General features: G+C 39.8%; 1 protein-coding gene across 1 annotated transcript in view; it reads left to right on the forward strand.

Annotated features, from left to right (window-relative positions):
- PXK (PX domain containing serine/threonine kinase like) overlaps nucleotides 1-10943 on the forward strand; it is a 106980-nt gene extending 96037 nt beyond the window's left edge. Inside the window, exon 18 of the mRNA XM_033926311.1 lies at nucleotides 10637-10943. Within this exon, the coding sequence (XP_033782202.1) occupies nucleotides 10637-10836 (200 nt within the window). The 3' untranslated portion in view covers nucleotides 10837-10943. The remainder of the gene's footprint in view (nucleotides 1-10636) is intronic.
- Nucleotides 10944-12219: the final 1276 nt, after the last annotated feature.

Consider the following 12219-nt stretch of genomic DNA (forward strand, 5'->3'; position numbering starts at 1 on the left):
CATTTTGAACGTGACTTTTCGGTAAAGTAAATCAATGCTGTTTTTTTCTGACTTTAAAGATGCTCAGTTTCTGAACATTAATTCTGAACTGTAGAATTTACAAGTGCAAATTGTACAAAAACTGAGAATAGCAATCCAAGTGTAGAAACCATTTCATGTTAATTTTAAAGAAATACAGCATCTTTAAACCAACATCATGATCAGTGACGTGTCTGTCTTCCATGTGGCTACTGTAACTCGTACATTTAAACCAACATACCTATTGCCCTTTGGAAGACATCTTGCTTAAGATGTAATTTAGGATCTATTTGAGCTCATGTATCTATTGTGATGGGTACCTAAGTTTACCAAATTTTATTGTGCTGGAGTGATAGGGATACACTATTTTTCAGTGGTAAGCAAATGTACTGTTTCGTGGGGTGTCAGCAAGACCTTTGAAGACAAACTTCAAAGATTCTTAAGATCTTCATTCATCCCCTATGACTTAATGATTTATCATTTAAATTAATTATTATATATGTATGATAATCACTTAGCTTTTTCTTTTTTTTTTCATTTAAATTAATTATTATATATGTATGATAATCACTTAGCTTTTTCTTTTTATTTCTTTTTAACTTCTTTTTTTCTTTGTTCTATTAAATATATTGCATTGCTTTCTCTAGCGGTCAGCATATATCGCTCCCCTGCCGACGCGTTTCGCCTATCTTTGTCAAGGCATGGGGTCTAGGGAAAACACAAAAACATGCAATATAAAAGCTGTAAATGTAATTCAGTAAATCTTATTACTAAACCAGACTATCTCTCCCAGACATACCTAGATCATTAAATGCTCCTGTCTGTAGTGTTCAGCGGCTACTAAAGAATGGCCGCCGCGTTGATCTACTCACTGAAATATAGAGACATCCCCTGACGTCATATCCGGGGATCAGTAACTAAGGTCAACTTGCGCTAACCAGTCAGCTGATTCATTTAACCCCTCCGGGGCCATGGAGTTCAACATGAACATCCACCGTAGCTCTTTTAAGTTAAGAATTTTTTCTATGTTGCCTCCCTCCCACCCTACTGTGATACTGTCCAACACTCTCCATTTAAGATCTTTAAGTGTATGGCTACAGAGTTTCCAATGATGTACCAGAGGAGAAGTTTCTTTATGAGTATGAACTCGGGATTTATGTTCAGTCAATCTGATTTTAATGGGTCTGGAGGTCCGACCTATATAAAGTTTGGGGCATGGGCATTGTATACAATAAATAACTTGACTAGAGTTACAATTAGTTATAGCCCTGGCATAGTAAGATACCCCCGTGATAGGATGAACCCACAATTCTCCTGGAATCGTGAACGGGCACCATTGGCACCGTCCACATGGAAGGTGACAGCCTTTGACCCTAGGTGTCAAGGTTCTCATGATGCTATGATTGACATATTCACCTATGTTTTTTTGTCTTTTATATGAACATATTGGACAATCATCCAAATGAGGATTGGCAAGTTTGGCTACATGCCAATGTTTTTTAATGATTTGAGAGATCTTGCCAGATAACGTGGAATGAGTCTGAATAAAGGCAATAGTCTCTTCCCGATTATGATCTTGATTGTTGTCCTGTAATAGCCACTCACGGTGAGCATATTTAGCTCGAGTGTAGGCCCTTTTCACTATGTCTTGAGGATAACCACGCTGATAAAAGCGTCTCTTCATGATTTTAGCTTGTAAGCGGAATTCCGCTGTAGAGTGACAAATCCTTCGTAGGCGTAAAAATTGGCTGATGGGGAGACTTCTCCGAGTACCTAATGGATGGAAGCTGTGATACCGGAGCAGGCTATTACGGTCTGTGTTTTTTCGGTGAAGAGTGGTTATCAGTCTACCTTGATCTTTGATGATTTTTATGTCCAAAAAAGCTAGTTCATGATAGTCCTTTGTAGCCGTGAATTGAATATTTCTGTCCACCAAATTGAGGTCTTGCACAAATTGATCAAAATTAGCTGCTGTGGATGACCAAATACAAAAAATCCTGACACTGGTAAAGGAACCAATTAAGCTACTTTAAATTCTTTTAACCTAGAGTAGTGCTCAGACTCCAAAGATGGATTGTAAGAACTCAATATGGGGACAAGCCCCTGTAGAGATTCTTATGGTATCTATCATTGCACCATTTTGTGGTTAAAGGTAGTTTAAAGTATTGTTAAAGCCTTGTTCATGATTGAATTAGTCCATAAAGAAGCATAATGTCCAATAGTAAATAAACTTCAAATTGATAATCTCAAAAATAGACTTAGCTTGAAAAATATCAATAGAAGGAAGTTCCTAAAGGTCAATGATATCCTGACACTGGTAAAGGAACCAATTAAGCTACTTTAAATGCTTTTAACCTAGAGTAGTGCTCAAACTCCAAAGATGGATTGTAAGAACTCAATATGGGGACAAGCCCCTGTAGAGATTCTTATGGTATCTATCATTGCACCATTTTGTGGTTAAAGGTAGTTTAAAGTATTGTTAAAGCCTTGTTCATGATTGAATTAGTCCATAAAGAAGCATAATGTCCAATAGTAAATAAACTTCAAATTGATAATCTCAAAAATAGACTTAGCTTGAAAAATATCAACAGCAAGTGTTCAGCTGGGTCCTGACGCGTTTCGCCGCTATGGCTTCCTCAGAGAACCCGCTAAATAGCTGGAAAAGTTCAATGCTGTGAATATCCTAAACATACAAAACACAGTGCATGAGGTTATAAAGCTGAAAATCCAAGTAAATAATCAATACCTATAAAACACTCACAGCACTACCGGCTGAGTACCTGATTCAAAAAGTAGTTTTTTCTGTTTCCTGTGATGTAAGTGCTCAGCTGAGCACCCCATATTTATACTGTGGAAGATGTGTCAATCACCTAGTGGAGAAACGCCCACCACTCCACTTCTTTGTTAAGGCCAGCAGGAGAAACCGTCTGCCAGTGATAAATCCACTTTTGCTCATGCTTCCACAACCAAGCTTTATCATTTCCCCCTCTGATGTTATGAGCCACTTCCAAAACAACAAATTGTAAGTCCTGTAGCTGATGTGGTGTAGCGTGCCAGTGCTGAACAAGAGGGGCATTCATATCTCCCCTTCTGATTTTACTCAAATGTTCAATGATACGTGTCTTGATATTTCTGGTGGTGTGTCCAATGTAAAGTAATTTGCATGGGCAGAGGATCATATAGACAACCCCCTGCGTGTCACAATCTGTGTACTGACGTAAATAATGCTTCTTAGATAAACTGGGATGTTGAATATAAGCAGTTTCCAGTGCATGATCACAGACGGTGCAATGCCCGCATTTAAAATGACCTGTAACTTGCGTCAATGTACTCTCCGATTTACTCACAAAGTGGGAGGTAGAAATACACTCACGAAGATTTCTGCCTCTGGAATAGGCAAAAAGAGGGGGTTGTAAAAGACTTTGATGTACCTGGAGAATGTGCCAATGAGTGTTAATGATTTTTTTAATGGCAAACGCTTTATATGAATAAGGGAGTGTACATACCATCCGATCCTCAGGTTGATTAGGAGATTGCTGTAACAGGTAAGAACGATGGGCATACAAGGCCCTCTTGTAAGCTTTCTTGATGGTGCTGTAAGGATATCCACGATCCTTGAATCTCTGCCACATATCTCCAGACCGGATTTTATATTCTTCCTTACTACTGCACAGGCGCCTGAGTCTTAAAAACTGACCCACAGGTAAATTATCCCTCAAGTGACGAGGATGGTAACTCTCGTAGTGAAGTAAGGTATTTCTATCAGTTTCTTTGCGGTGTATGGTGGTTTCAAACATGCCATTGTGAAAGGTGATATCAATGTCCAAAAAAGCTATGTTGGTATACGAAATACAAGAAGAGAATTGCAAATGTGGGTTACAGGTATTAAGCCACTGTAAAAACTGATGAAAAACCTCTAAAGTGTTTGTCCATATCAAAAAAACATCATCAATATAACGTTTCCATACATAGATGTCCGATACATAAGAGGACGTATAGACAAAGGTTTCTTCAAAATCAGATACGTATAGACATGCTAAAGACGGGGCCATGGTGGCCCCCATGGCCGTGCCCTGAATTTGCAAAAAGAAATCAGTATCAAACAAAAAATAATTCTTCTGCAGCGCTATGCTCGCAATGGCTACTAGGAAATCAACTCTGTCCGTAGACAACTGAAGGGTACTGAGATATTTCTGTATTGTTTCAATAGCACTGGATTGTGGAATGTTGGTGTATAAAGCCTGTATATCAAGTGTGACTATACAGGCTTTATACACCAACATTCCACAATCCAGTGCTATTGAAACAATACAGAAATATCTCAGTACCCTTCAGTTGTCTACGGACAGAGTTGATTTCCTAGTAGCCATTGCGAGCATAGCGCTGCAGAAGAATTATTTTTTGTTTGATACTGATTTCTTTTTGCAAATTCAGGGCACGGCCATGGGGGCCACCATGGCCCCGTCTTTAGCATGTCTATACGTATCTGATTTTGAAGAAACCTTTGTCTATACGTCCTCTTATGTATCGGACATCTATGTATGGAAACGTTATATTGATGATGTTTTTTTGATATGGACAAACACTTTAGAGGTTTTTCATCAGTTTTTACAGTGGCTTAATACCTGTAACCCACGTTTGCAATTCTCTTCTTGTATTTCGTATACCAACATAGCTTTTTTGGACATTGATATCACCTTTCACAATGGCATGTTTGAAACCATCATACACCGCAAAGAAACTGATAGAAATACCTTACTTCACTACGAGAGTTACCATCCTCGTCACTTGAGGGATAATTTACCTGTGGGTCAGTTTTTAAGACTCAGGCGCCTGTGCAGTAGTAAGGAAGAATATAAAATCCGGTCTGGAGATATGTGGCAGAGATTCAAGGATCGTGGATATCCTTACAGCACCATCAAGAAAGCTTACAAGAGGGCCTTGTATGCCCATCGTTCTTATCTGTTACAGCAATCTCCTAATCAACCTGAGGATCGGATGGTATGTACACTCCCTTATTCATATAAAGCGTTTGCCATTAAAAAAATCATTAACACTCATTGGCACATTCTCCAGGTACATCAAAGTCTTTTACAACCCCCTCTTTTTGCCTATTCCAGAGGCAGAAATCTTCGTGAGTGTATTTCTACCTCCCACTTTGTGAGTAAATCGGAGAGTACATTGACGCAAGTTACAGGTCATTTTAAATGCGGGCATTGCACCGTCTGTGATCATGCACTGGAAACTGCTTATATTCAACATCCCAGTTTATCTAAGAAGCATTATTTACGTCAGTACACAGATTGTGACACGCAGGGGGTTGTCTATATGATCCTCTGCCCATGCAAAATTACTTTACATTGGACACACCACCAGAAATATCAAGACACGTATCATTGAACATTTGAGTAAAATCAGAAGGGGAGATATGAATGCCCCTCTTGTTCAGCACTGGCACGCTACACCACATCAGCTACAGGACTTACAATTTGTTGTTTTGGAAGTGGCTCATAACATCAGAGGGGGAAATGATAAAGCTTGGTTGTGGAAGCATGAGCAAAAGTGGATTTATCACTGGCAGACGGTTTCTCCTGCTGGCCTTAACAAAGAAGTGGAGTGGTGGGCGTTTCTCCACTAGGTGATTGACACATCTTCCACAGTATAAATATGGGGTGCTCAGCTGAGCACTTACATCACAGGAAACAGAAAAAACTACTTTTTGAATCAGGTACTCAGCCGGTAGTGCTGTGAGTGTTTTATAGGTATTGATTATTTACTTGGATTTTCAGCTTTATAACCTCATGCACTGTGTTTTGTATGTTTAGGATATTCACAGCATTGAACTTTTCCAGCTATTTAGCGGGTTCTCTGAGGAAGCCATAGCGGCGAAACGCGTCAGGACCCAGCTGAACACTTGCTGTTGATATTTTTCAAGCTAAGTCTATTTTTGAGATTATCAATTTGAAGTTTATTTACTATTGGACATTATGCTTCTTTATGGACTAATTCAATCATGAACAAGGCTTTAACAATACTTTAAACTACCTTTAACCACAAAATGGTGCAATGATAGATACCATAAGAATCTCTACAGGGGCTTGTCCCCATATTGAGTTCTTACAATCCATCTTTGGAGTCTGAGCACTACTCTAGGTTAAAAGCATTTAAAGTAGCTTAATTGGTTCCTTTACCAGTGTCAGGATATCATTGACCTTTAGGAACTTCCTTCTTATATCTCCCCAGTCGTTTATATTGCAAATACAAAAAAATGTCATCAAGATATCGCTTCCATATAACCATGTATCTGAACAATGGGATTTTATAAATCATCTCCTCTTCCATGTTAGCCATGAATAACGTGGCTAAGGAAGGGGCTAAAGATGCCCCCATCGCTATACCGTGCCGTTGTAAATAAAAGGCTTCCTGAAACCAAAAATAACTCTTGGTCAAAACTAGAGTTGCCATTTCCATTAATGTTTCAGTGGATAAATGAGGACGTATTGTTTGATGACTAAAAATTTTTTCAAGCAAGGTGAGAGCTTGATCCATCAGGATCATCGTGTACAAGGCTGTGACGTCTAATGACACCAACAACCAATGATCTTGAACTTCCTGGATTTCATTCAGTAATCGCAACATATGTGTAGTGTCTTTGATATAGGATTTAACTTTCTGAAGTTCTGGTTGTAAAAAAATGTCTATGAATTTCGATAGAGGCTCCAGAGGAGAGTTTTTCATCGACACAATAGGTCGACCTGGAGGATTTCTTAAATTCTTGTGAATTTTCGGAAGAAAGGTAATTTTCGGGGTGACATACCATTTAGGGTTTAAGAAATTCGCTTCACGAAGAGTGAGCATTCTCGCCTTGTACGCTTTTGAAATAAGGCTAGATATGTTCTGTTTGATCTCAACCACAGGATCACCCTCTAGTTTTTCATAAAATTGTGGATCATCCAATTGACGATGCGCTTCTTTCTGATATTCTTCTTTAGATAAAATAACTACCGCTCCTCCCTTGTCGGCTCTGGTGATGATACGGGAGGTATCCTGATGGAGTTCCTGAAGAGCTACCCATTCAACATGGGACAAATTATACTCCCTGGGGCAATTTTTATTGCGTTCCTCGAGCTCTTCAACATCACTCAGAATTAAATCTTTAAAAGTCGTTAGATGAGGATGTAAAGGAGTAGATGGACACCAACCTGATTTTTTCGCTATAAGTGTACCATCCGCACTGGGGGGATGTTCGAGAAAAAACATTTTTAAATGCAATTTGCGCAACAGACTGTATATAGACAGCCGTGTTTCAAAGGCGTTATATCGGGCATAAGGAACAAATCCCAAACCTAATTCCAGTACAGATTCCTGATGACGGGACAAGGGTCTCAAATCGAGGTTAACTATGGAAGATTGGTTCGGTATTGTGACCTGGTTTGAGGACCCGGCCCGTATCCTTGTTGATGTTGTTGTTGAGTGATAGGGAGGCATACAAAAATGGTGTGGTAATTTGTGCAGGACAGCAGTGTGAGAAGAGAATGCAATTGGCAACAACTCTCCAGACATTCAGCCATTCCCATGGAGCGGGAATTGTGCAGAACAGAAGTTGACTTGATTGTTCACATTGTCCTCCTTGAATACGGAGCTATTACTGCTCAGAATAACCCGCTTACTAGGATTATGCTTTGAAAACCTTACAATCCCCTGCTTTGTTCTATTAGTTGAATAATAATGAGGTGCATATTGTGTTCATTCCTGTGTGAGGGGATTATTGACCACATATAAATAACTTTGAAATTGTTTCATTTAGTTCACTTCTTGAAGATGATTCTTTCTTCCCCTTTGCATGTAATTGTTACACACATTCTTAGAGAGATTTTGCAAGGGTTATAATGTGTATGAAAGGCAGATAAAGTGTGCCCGTCCATGCCATCTCTATTATCCCTTCCTCTCCCAGGCTTTCTTGAATTCAGATACAGTTTTGTCTCCTCTGGGAGGCTGTTTCATGAATTCACCACTTTTTCTGTGCAGAAGTATATCTCATGTTATTTCTGAATGTTTCTTTCATCTTTATCCTATGCCCGCTAGTCCAGATCTTCTTTTCAATTGAAAGAGACTTATCTCCTGTGCATTTATGCCATGGAGGTACAGTACTGCCCCCGATATTCAAGGGGGTTCCGTTCCAGGAACCCCTGCGAATACGGTTTTTTAAGCAGGGGAGACAGGAAAGGGCAGCCGGAGTGCCAGCAAGTGAAGGAAATCACTTGCAGTATGCTCTGACTGCCTCTTCCTGTACTAAAATCAGGCTGCTTTGTATGTATATCATTTTTGGTCAGCTATTATGGATTCGGAATTTGTGTGTGTGACCAAGGTATTCTGTTATAATGATTTTTCTATGTAACATTCTGTAATAATTTGGATTGTTCAGTTTTCTCTATAGTGGAGGGGATATTTGTGACAGGAATTGTACAGAATATTGTTTCTTTTTATACTTTAATAATACGATTTCAATTTAAAATCATAACCATTCGAAGCTTATGCGATCAGGCAGAGTTTGCAGGGCTGGGGAGGGGACAAACTTTGTTCCCATGTCATTCTCTAATTCCTGTCCACACTGTAAAGGTATATCGTAGCTGCCAGTCAAAGTATGAGCTCTTATAAAACTTTTCTGTCTAACCTGGTAGTTTTATTGTGTCTTCCTCATTTGTACTTCACCAGACCAGGCTGAAATCACCACCAGTTAGTTTACAGCCAGAAACCTTCCCCTATCACCAGAAAAGCTTTTTAATGCTCTAAATAACTATCAATACTAGCACAGCTGTTGCCCATACATTGGCCCTCTGTTTTCCTCTACAGCAGGGGTGTCAAAGTCCCTCCTCGAGGGCCGCAATCCATTGGGGAAATCGTGAAAACCCGACTGAATATGCATGAGATTAGCATACAATGAAAGCAGTGCATGCAAATAGATCTCATGCATATTTATTGGGGAAATCCTGAAAACCCGATTTGATTGCGGCTCTCGAGGAGGGACTTTGACACCCCTGCTCTACAGCAGGCCAGACAGACCCAGCTCCGTAAACACCTTTGTCTTGATTAGGGCTTAGTTACTGTACTTCAGCTTACCAGGCAGATCAAGCGGCTAGTTAAATTTTGTCATTACAGTGCAGATGTTACTTAGACATCTGGACAATCTGTCACAGATCTACTACATGGGCCACTTGTGCTTCCACTCTGAATTATGGTTATAGGGAGGCCAGATATCAACTTTCCAACAGAGATCATAAGCCTGTGAGGTCTTTAGAAACTGTCTTGCAGGCATTTGGGTACGAAGAGAAATAAAGTTTTACTTTGAATATTAGTGGCTTACTTGGGAGCCGTAGGGTCCTTCGCTCTTATGTTCAGTGGACCCAGGAGTTCCATAAGGCAGCAAGATCGGCAACGGCAATTGCAAGCGGTGCTCAGCCCAAGCTTCCCTCTGACATGAACTGCCCAGGCGGAAACAGGAAGCTGCGTCCGAGGGAAAGCTTTGGGCTGAGCAACGCTTGCAGTTCCCGTATGTTCAGATCCAAAGCAGTGTTCAGATTCCGGGGCAAAATTTAATTAAAAAAAAAAAAAGTTTGAATTCCAAGTTGTTCGAGTTCTAGGGCATTAAGATTCCGAGGTACCACTGTGTGTGTTGTCTTTCTAAAATAGGCACCCTTTTGGACTTCATACACAGAACATCCTATTATTAGATCAGCTCCTATCTGTGATATTCAAAAAAGAGAACTGTTTAAATTGTCAAGTTTTTATCTATGGTAGTTAACTTCAGGACAGGCATTTATCCCTAACTGGGCAGCACTCGATATATTTGGTTAAATTGTAACCCTAGCCCCAGCACATTTTTTTGCCCCTATACTCTCAACTGGTTAATTTTACATTACAAAATGTGTAATCTAGAGGAAGGTAAATCAGTCAGCATTGATTTAAAATTTGCCTAGTTAACTGGACAAATCTTTAACATTTCAGCCCTGACACTTTTTTTTTTTTTTGTAGTAAGGATGCTGTTACATTAATTACTAGGAGTTCAATGTCTGATTTTGGTCAGCTAGTATACCGTACTCAAGAGGCAAACTACTTCATTATCCTCTGGCTGCATTTTATATCTAACATCGGTAGCTGGAGCTGACTAGTTCTACTGTGAAGACTTTTGCAATCAATGTACAGGAGCTTTTCAGTTGTAATTAACATTAGTATATGAAGAAACACCAAGAAAAATGTGCTTTCTAAGACATCTTTGAAAAACTGCAGCTTCAATATTATGTAGATGAGCATGAAGTCCATACCAGTGTTGCAAGTTGCTTTTATGAGTGACTCGCACTGTCTAGAGCAGGGATCTCAAAGTCCCTCCTTGAGGGCCGCAATCCATTTGGGTTTTCTATATTTCCCCAATGAATATGCATTGAAAGCAGTGCATGCACATAGATCTCATGCATATTCATTGGGGAAATCCTGAAAACCCGACTGGATTGCGGCCCTCAAGGAGAGACTTTGAGACCCCTGGTCTAGAGGTTATTTCGATTCATTTCTGAACCTAGCGTCCTGTATTTTCTTTACTGATCACTTTTTTTCAATTTAACAGGAGCAGCCACCTCGCACTTGATTCCACCACCACCACCACCACTAGCTCCTCCTCCAGAGTCAGATATACCAACACCAGTTACCTCTCCATCTGTTCATGGTACCTGTCGTGGTGCCTTACTCAACTCCATTCAAAATTTTAAGAAAGGAACTTTGAAGAAAGCAAAAACAAACGATAATAGTACACCTAGGATCTGCTGAAACTGAATACTTAAAAGCTCTAACAATGCATGTCAGTTAAATCAGTCAGTCAATGGAAAGGGGCATCTTCCATTGAAAGCCATTTTCCATCTTTTAGTAAGTGTGAAAATATTTTGATTTTTCTAGTACGCCACCCTAAAACTGGTTGAACTAGCTAATGTGTGAAACTTGTGCACAATCGTTGAGTTAGGCTTCTTTGTTAATGGAAGCTGAGACAGGCGATGCGATCCCTCCTAAGTTTCCAATAGCGGCAGGTTCAGCCATTGCTTTATGTCTGTTGCCAATCCTGCACAATCTATGTGAAACTGTTGTGCAAACAAATAATTTAGAGCTTTTAATTAATTTCTTGTTTTTATGGGCAAATGCAAAGGTTTCCATTTCATTTTTATAGAGTAGTTTTGTTTTTGTTTAATAGAAAACGTGAAATTACACAAGTGTTACTGAAGGATAAGACTAAAGAGAGGAACAGGCAGGCCTGGAGGTTAAAAGCAGGGAAACACTCATGTTGAGGAAGCAGATATAAAGAATAAATATGGAAAAATGTAAGTTCTGCATCACTTTATATAAAAACAAAACTCAGAGCCCTATAGATCCACTTTTAGGGGAAAAAGACAAAGTAATTTTGCTTCATACTGAATTTCTTTAGGTTGATTCAAAAAAAATGTGTGATTTGAAAAACTGTAATGATGGCTTGACACAAAGTTGACTTATTTCCTATGACTGGTCTTCCTACTTGGTCTGGAAGACAGTTCCACAGAAATAATTATTTTGTCTATCCCTAAACTGCTCTTTTGTTTGTCAGAAACATCAGCTGTTCATTTTGGATATTCATGCTTAAAACCGATAACAGCCAGAGCAGGGGTTATTAATTTTAGCTTCTGTTTGCCATCTTTTCTTAACCCCAGCAGCATGTAAAACTGCTGTCCTCTGCACTTTTTAGTCCCTTGCTTTTCATATACTGTACTATTGTAACTTCAAATCTGCATGTTTACAGCTCAGAGGCAAGAAAATGTTAACAGTACACAACGCTAGTGTAAGATGTACATTTCCAGTGGAGTATGCAATGTCCAAGCTTGCATTTGTTATAATTTTCAAAATGTAGGGCCTGGCTGCCAGCTTGGCAGGGGCCCCAGCATATCTCCTCCTCCCTGGTAATTTGGAGGGGGGGGGGGGAGTTCTTAGATTGACCCCCTTTCCTATAAGTCTTTGCTGGCAGTGAGCAAGAACTCCTCCCCACTGCTCAAGATGGCCTCAGCCCTCCATCACTTCCTGTTTATGGGACCAGGAGCCTCTGTGCGCTGCTAGTGAAGCCTGGGGGACGGGAGTACATCAAAAAGACCTACTGTTAAAGGGGTGGGGTAGGGCACACAGCATGGCAATGCC

This window comes from Geotrypetes seraphini, chromosome 17 (genome assembly GCF_902459505.1).
Source record: "Geotrypetes seraphini chromosome 17, aGeoSer1.1, whole genome shotgun sequence".
NCBI classification, from domain to species: domain Eukaryota; kingdom Metazoa; phylum Chordata; class Amphibia; order Gymnophiona; family Dermophiidae; genus Geotrypetes; species Geotrypetes seraphini.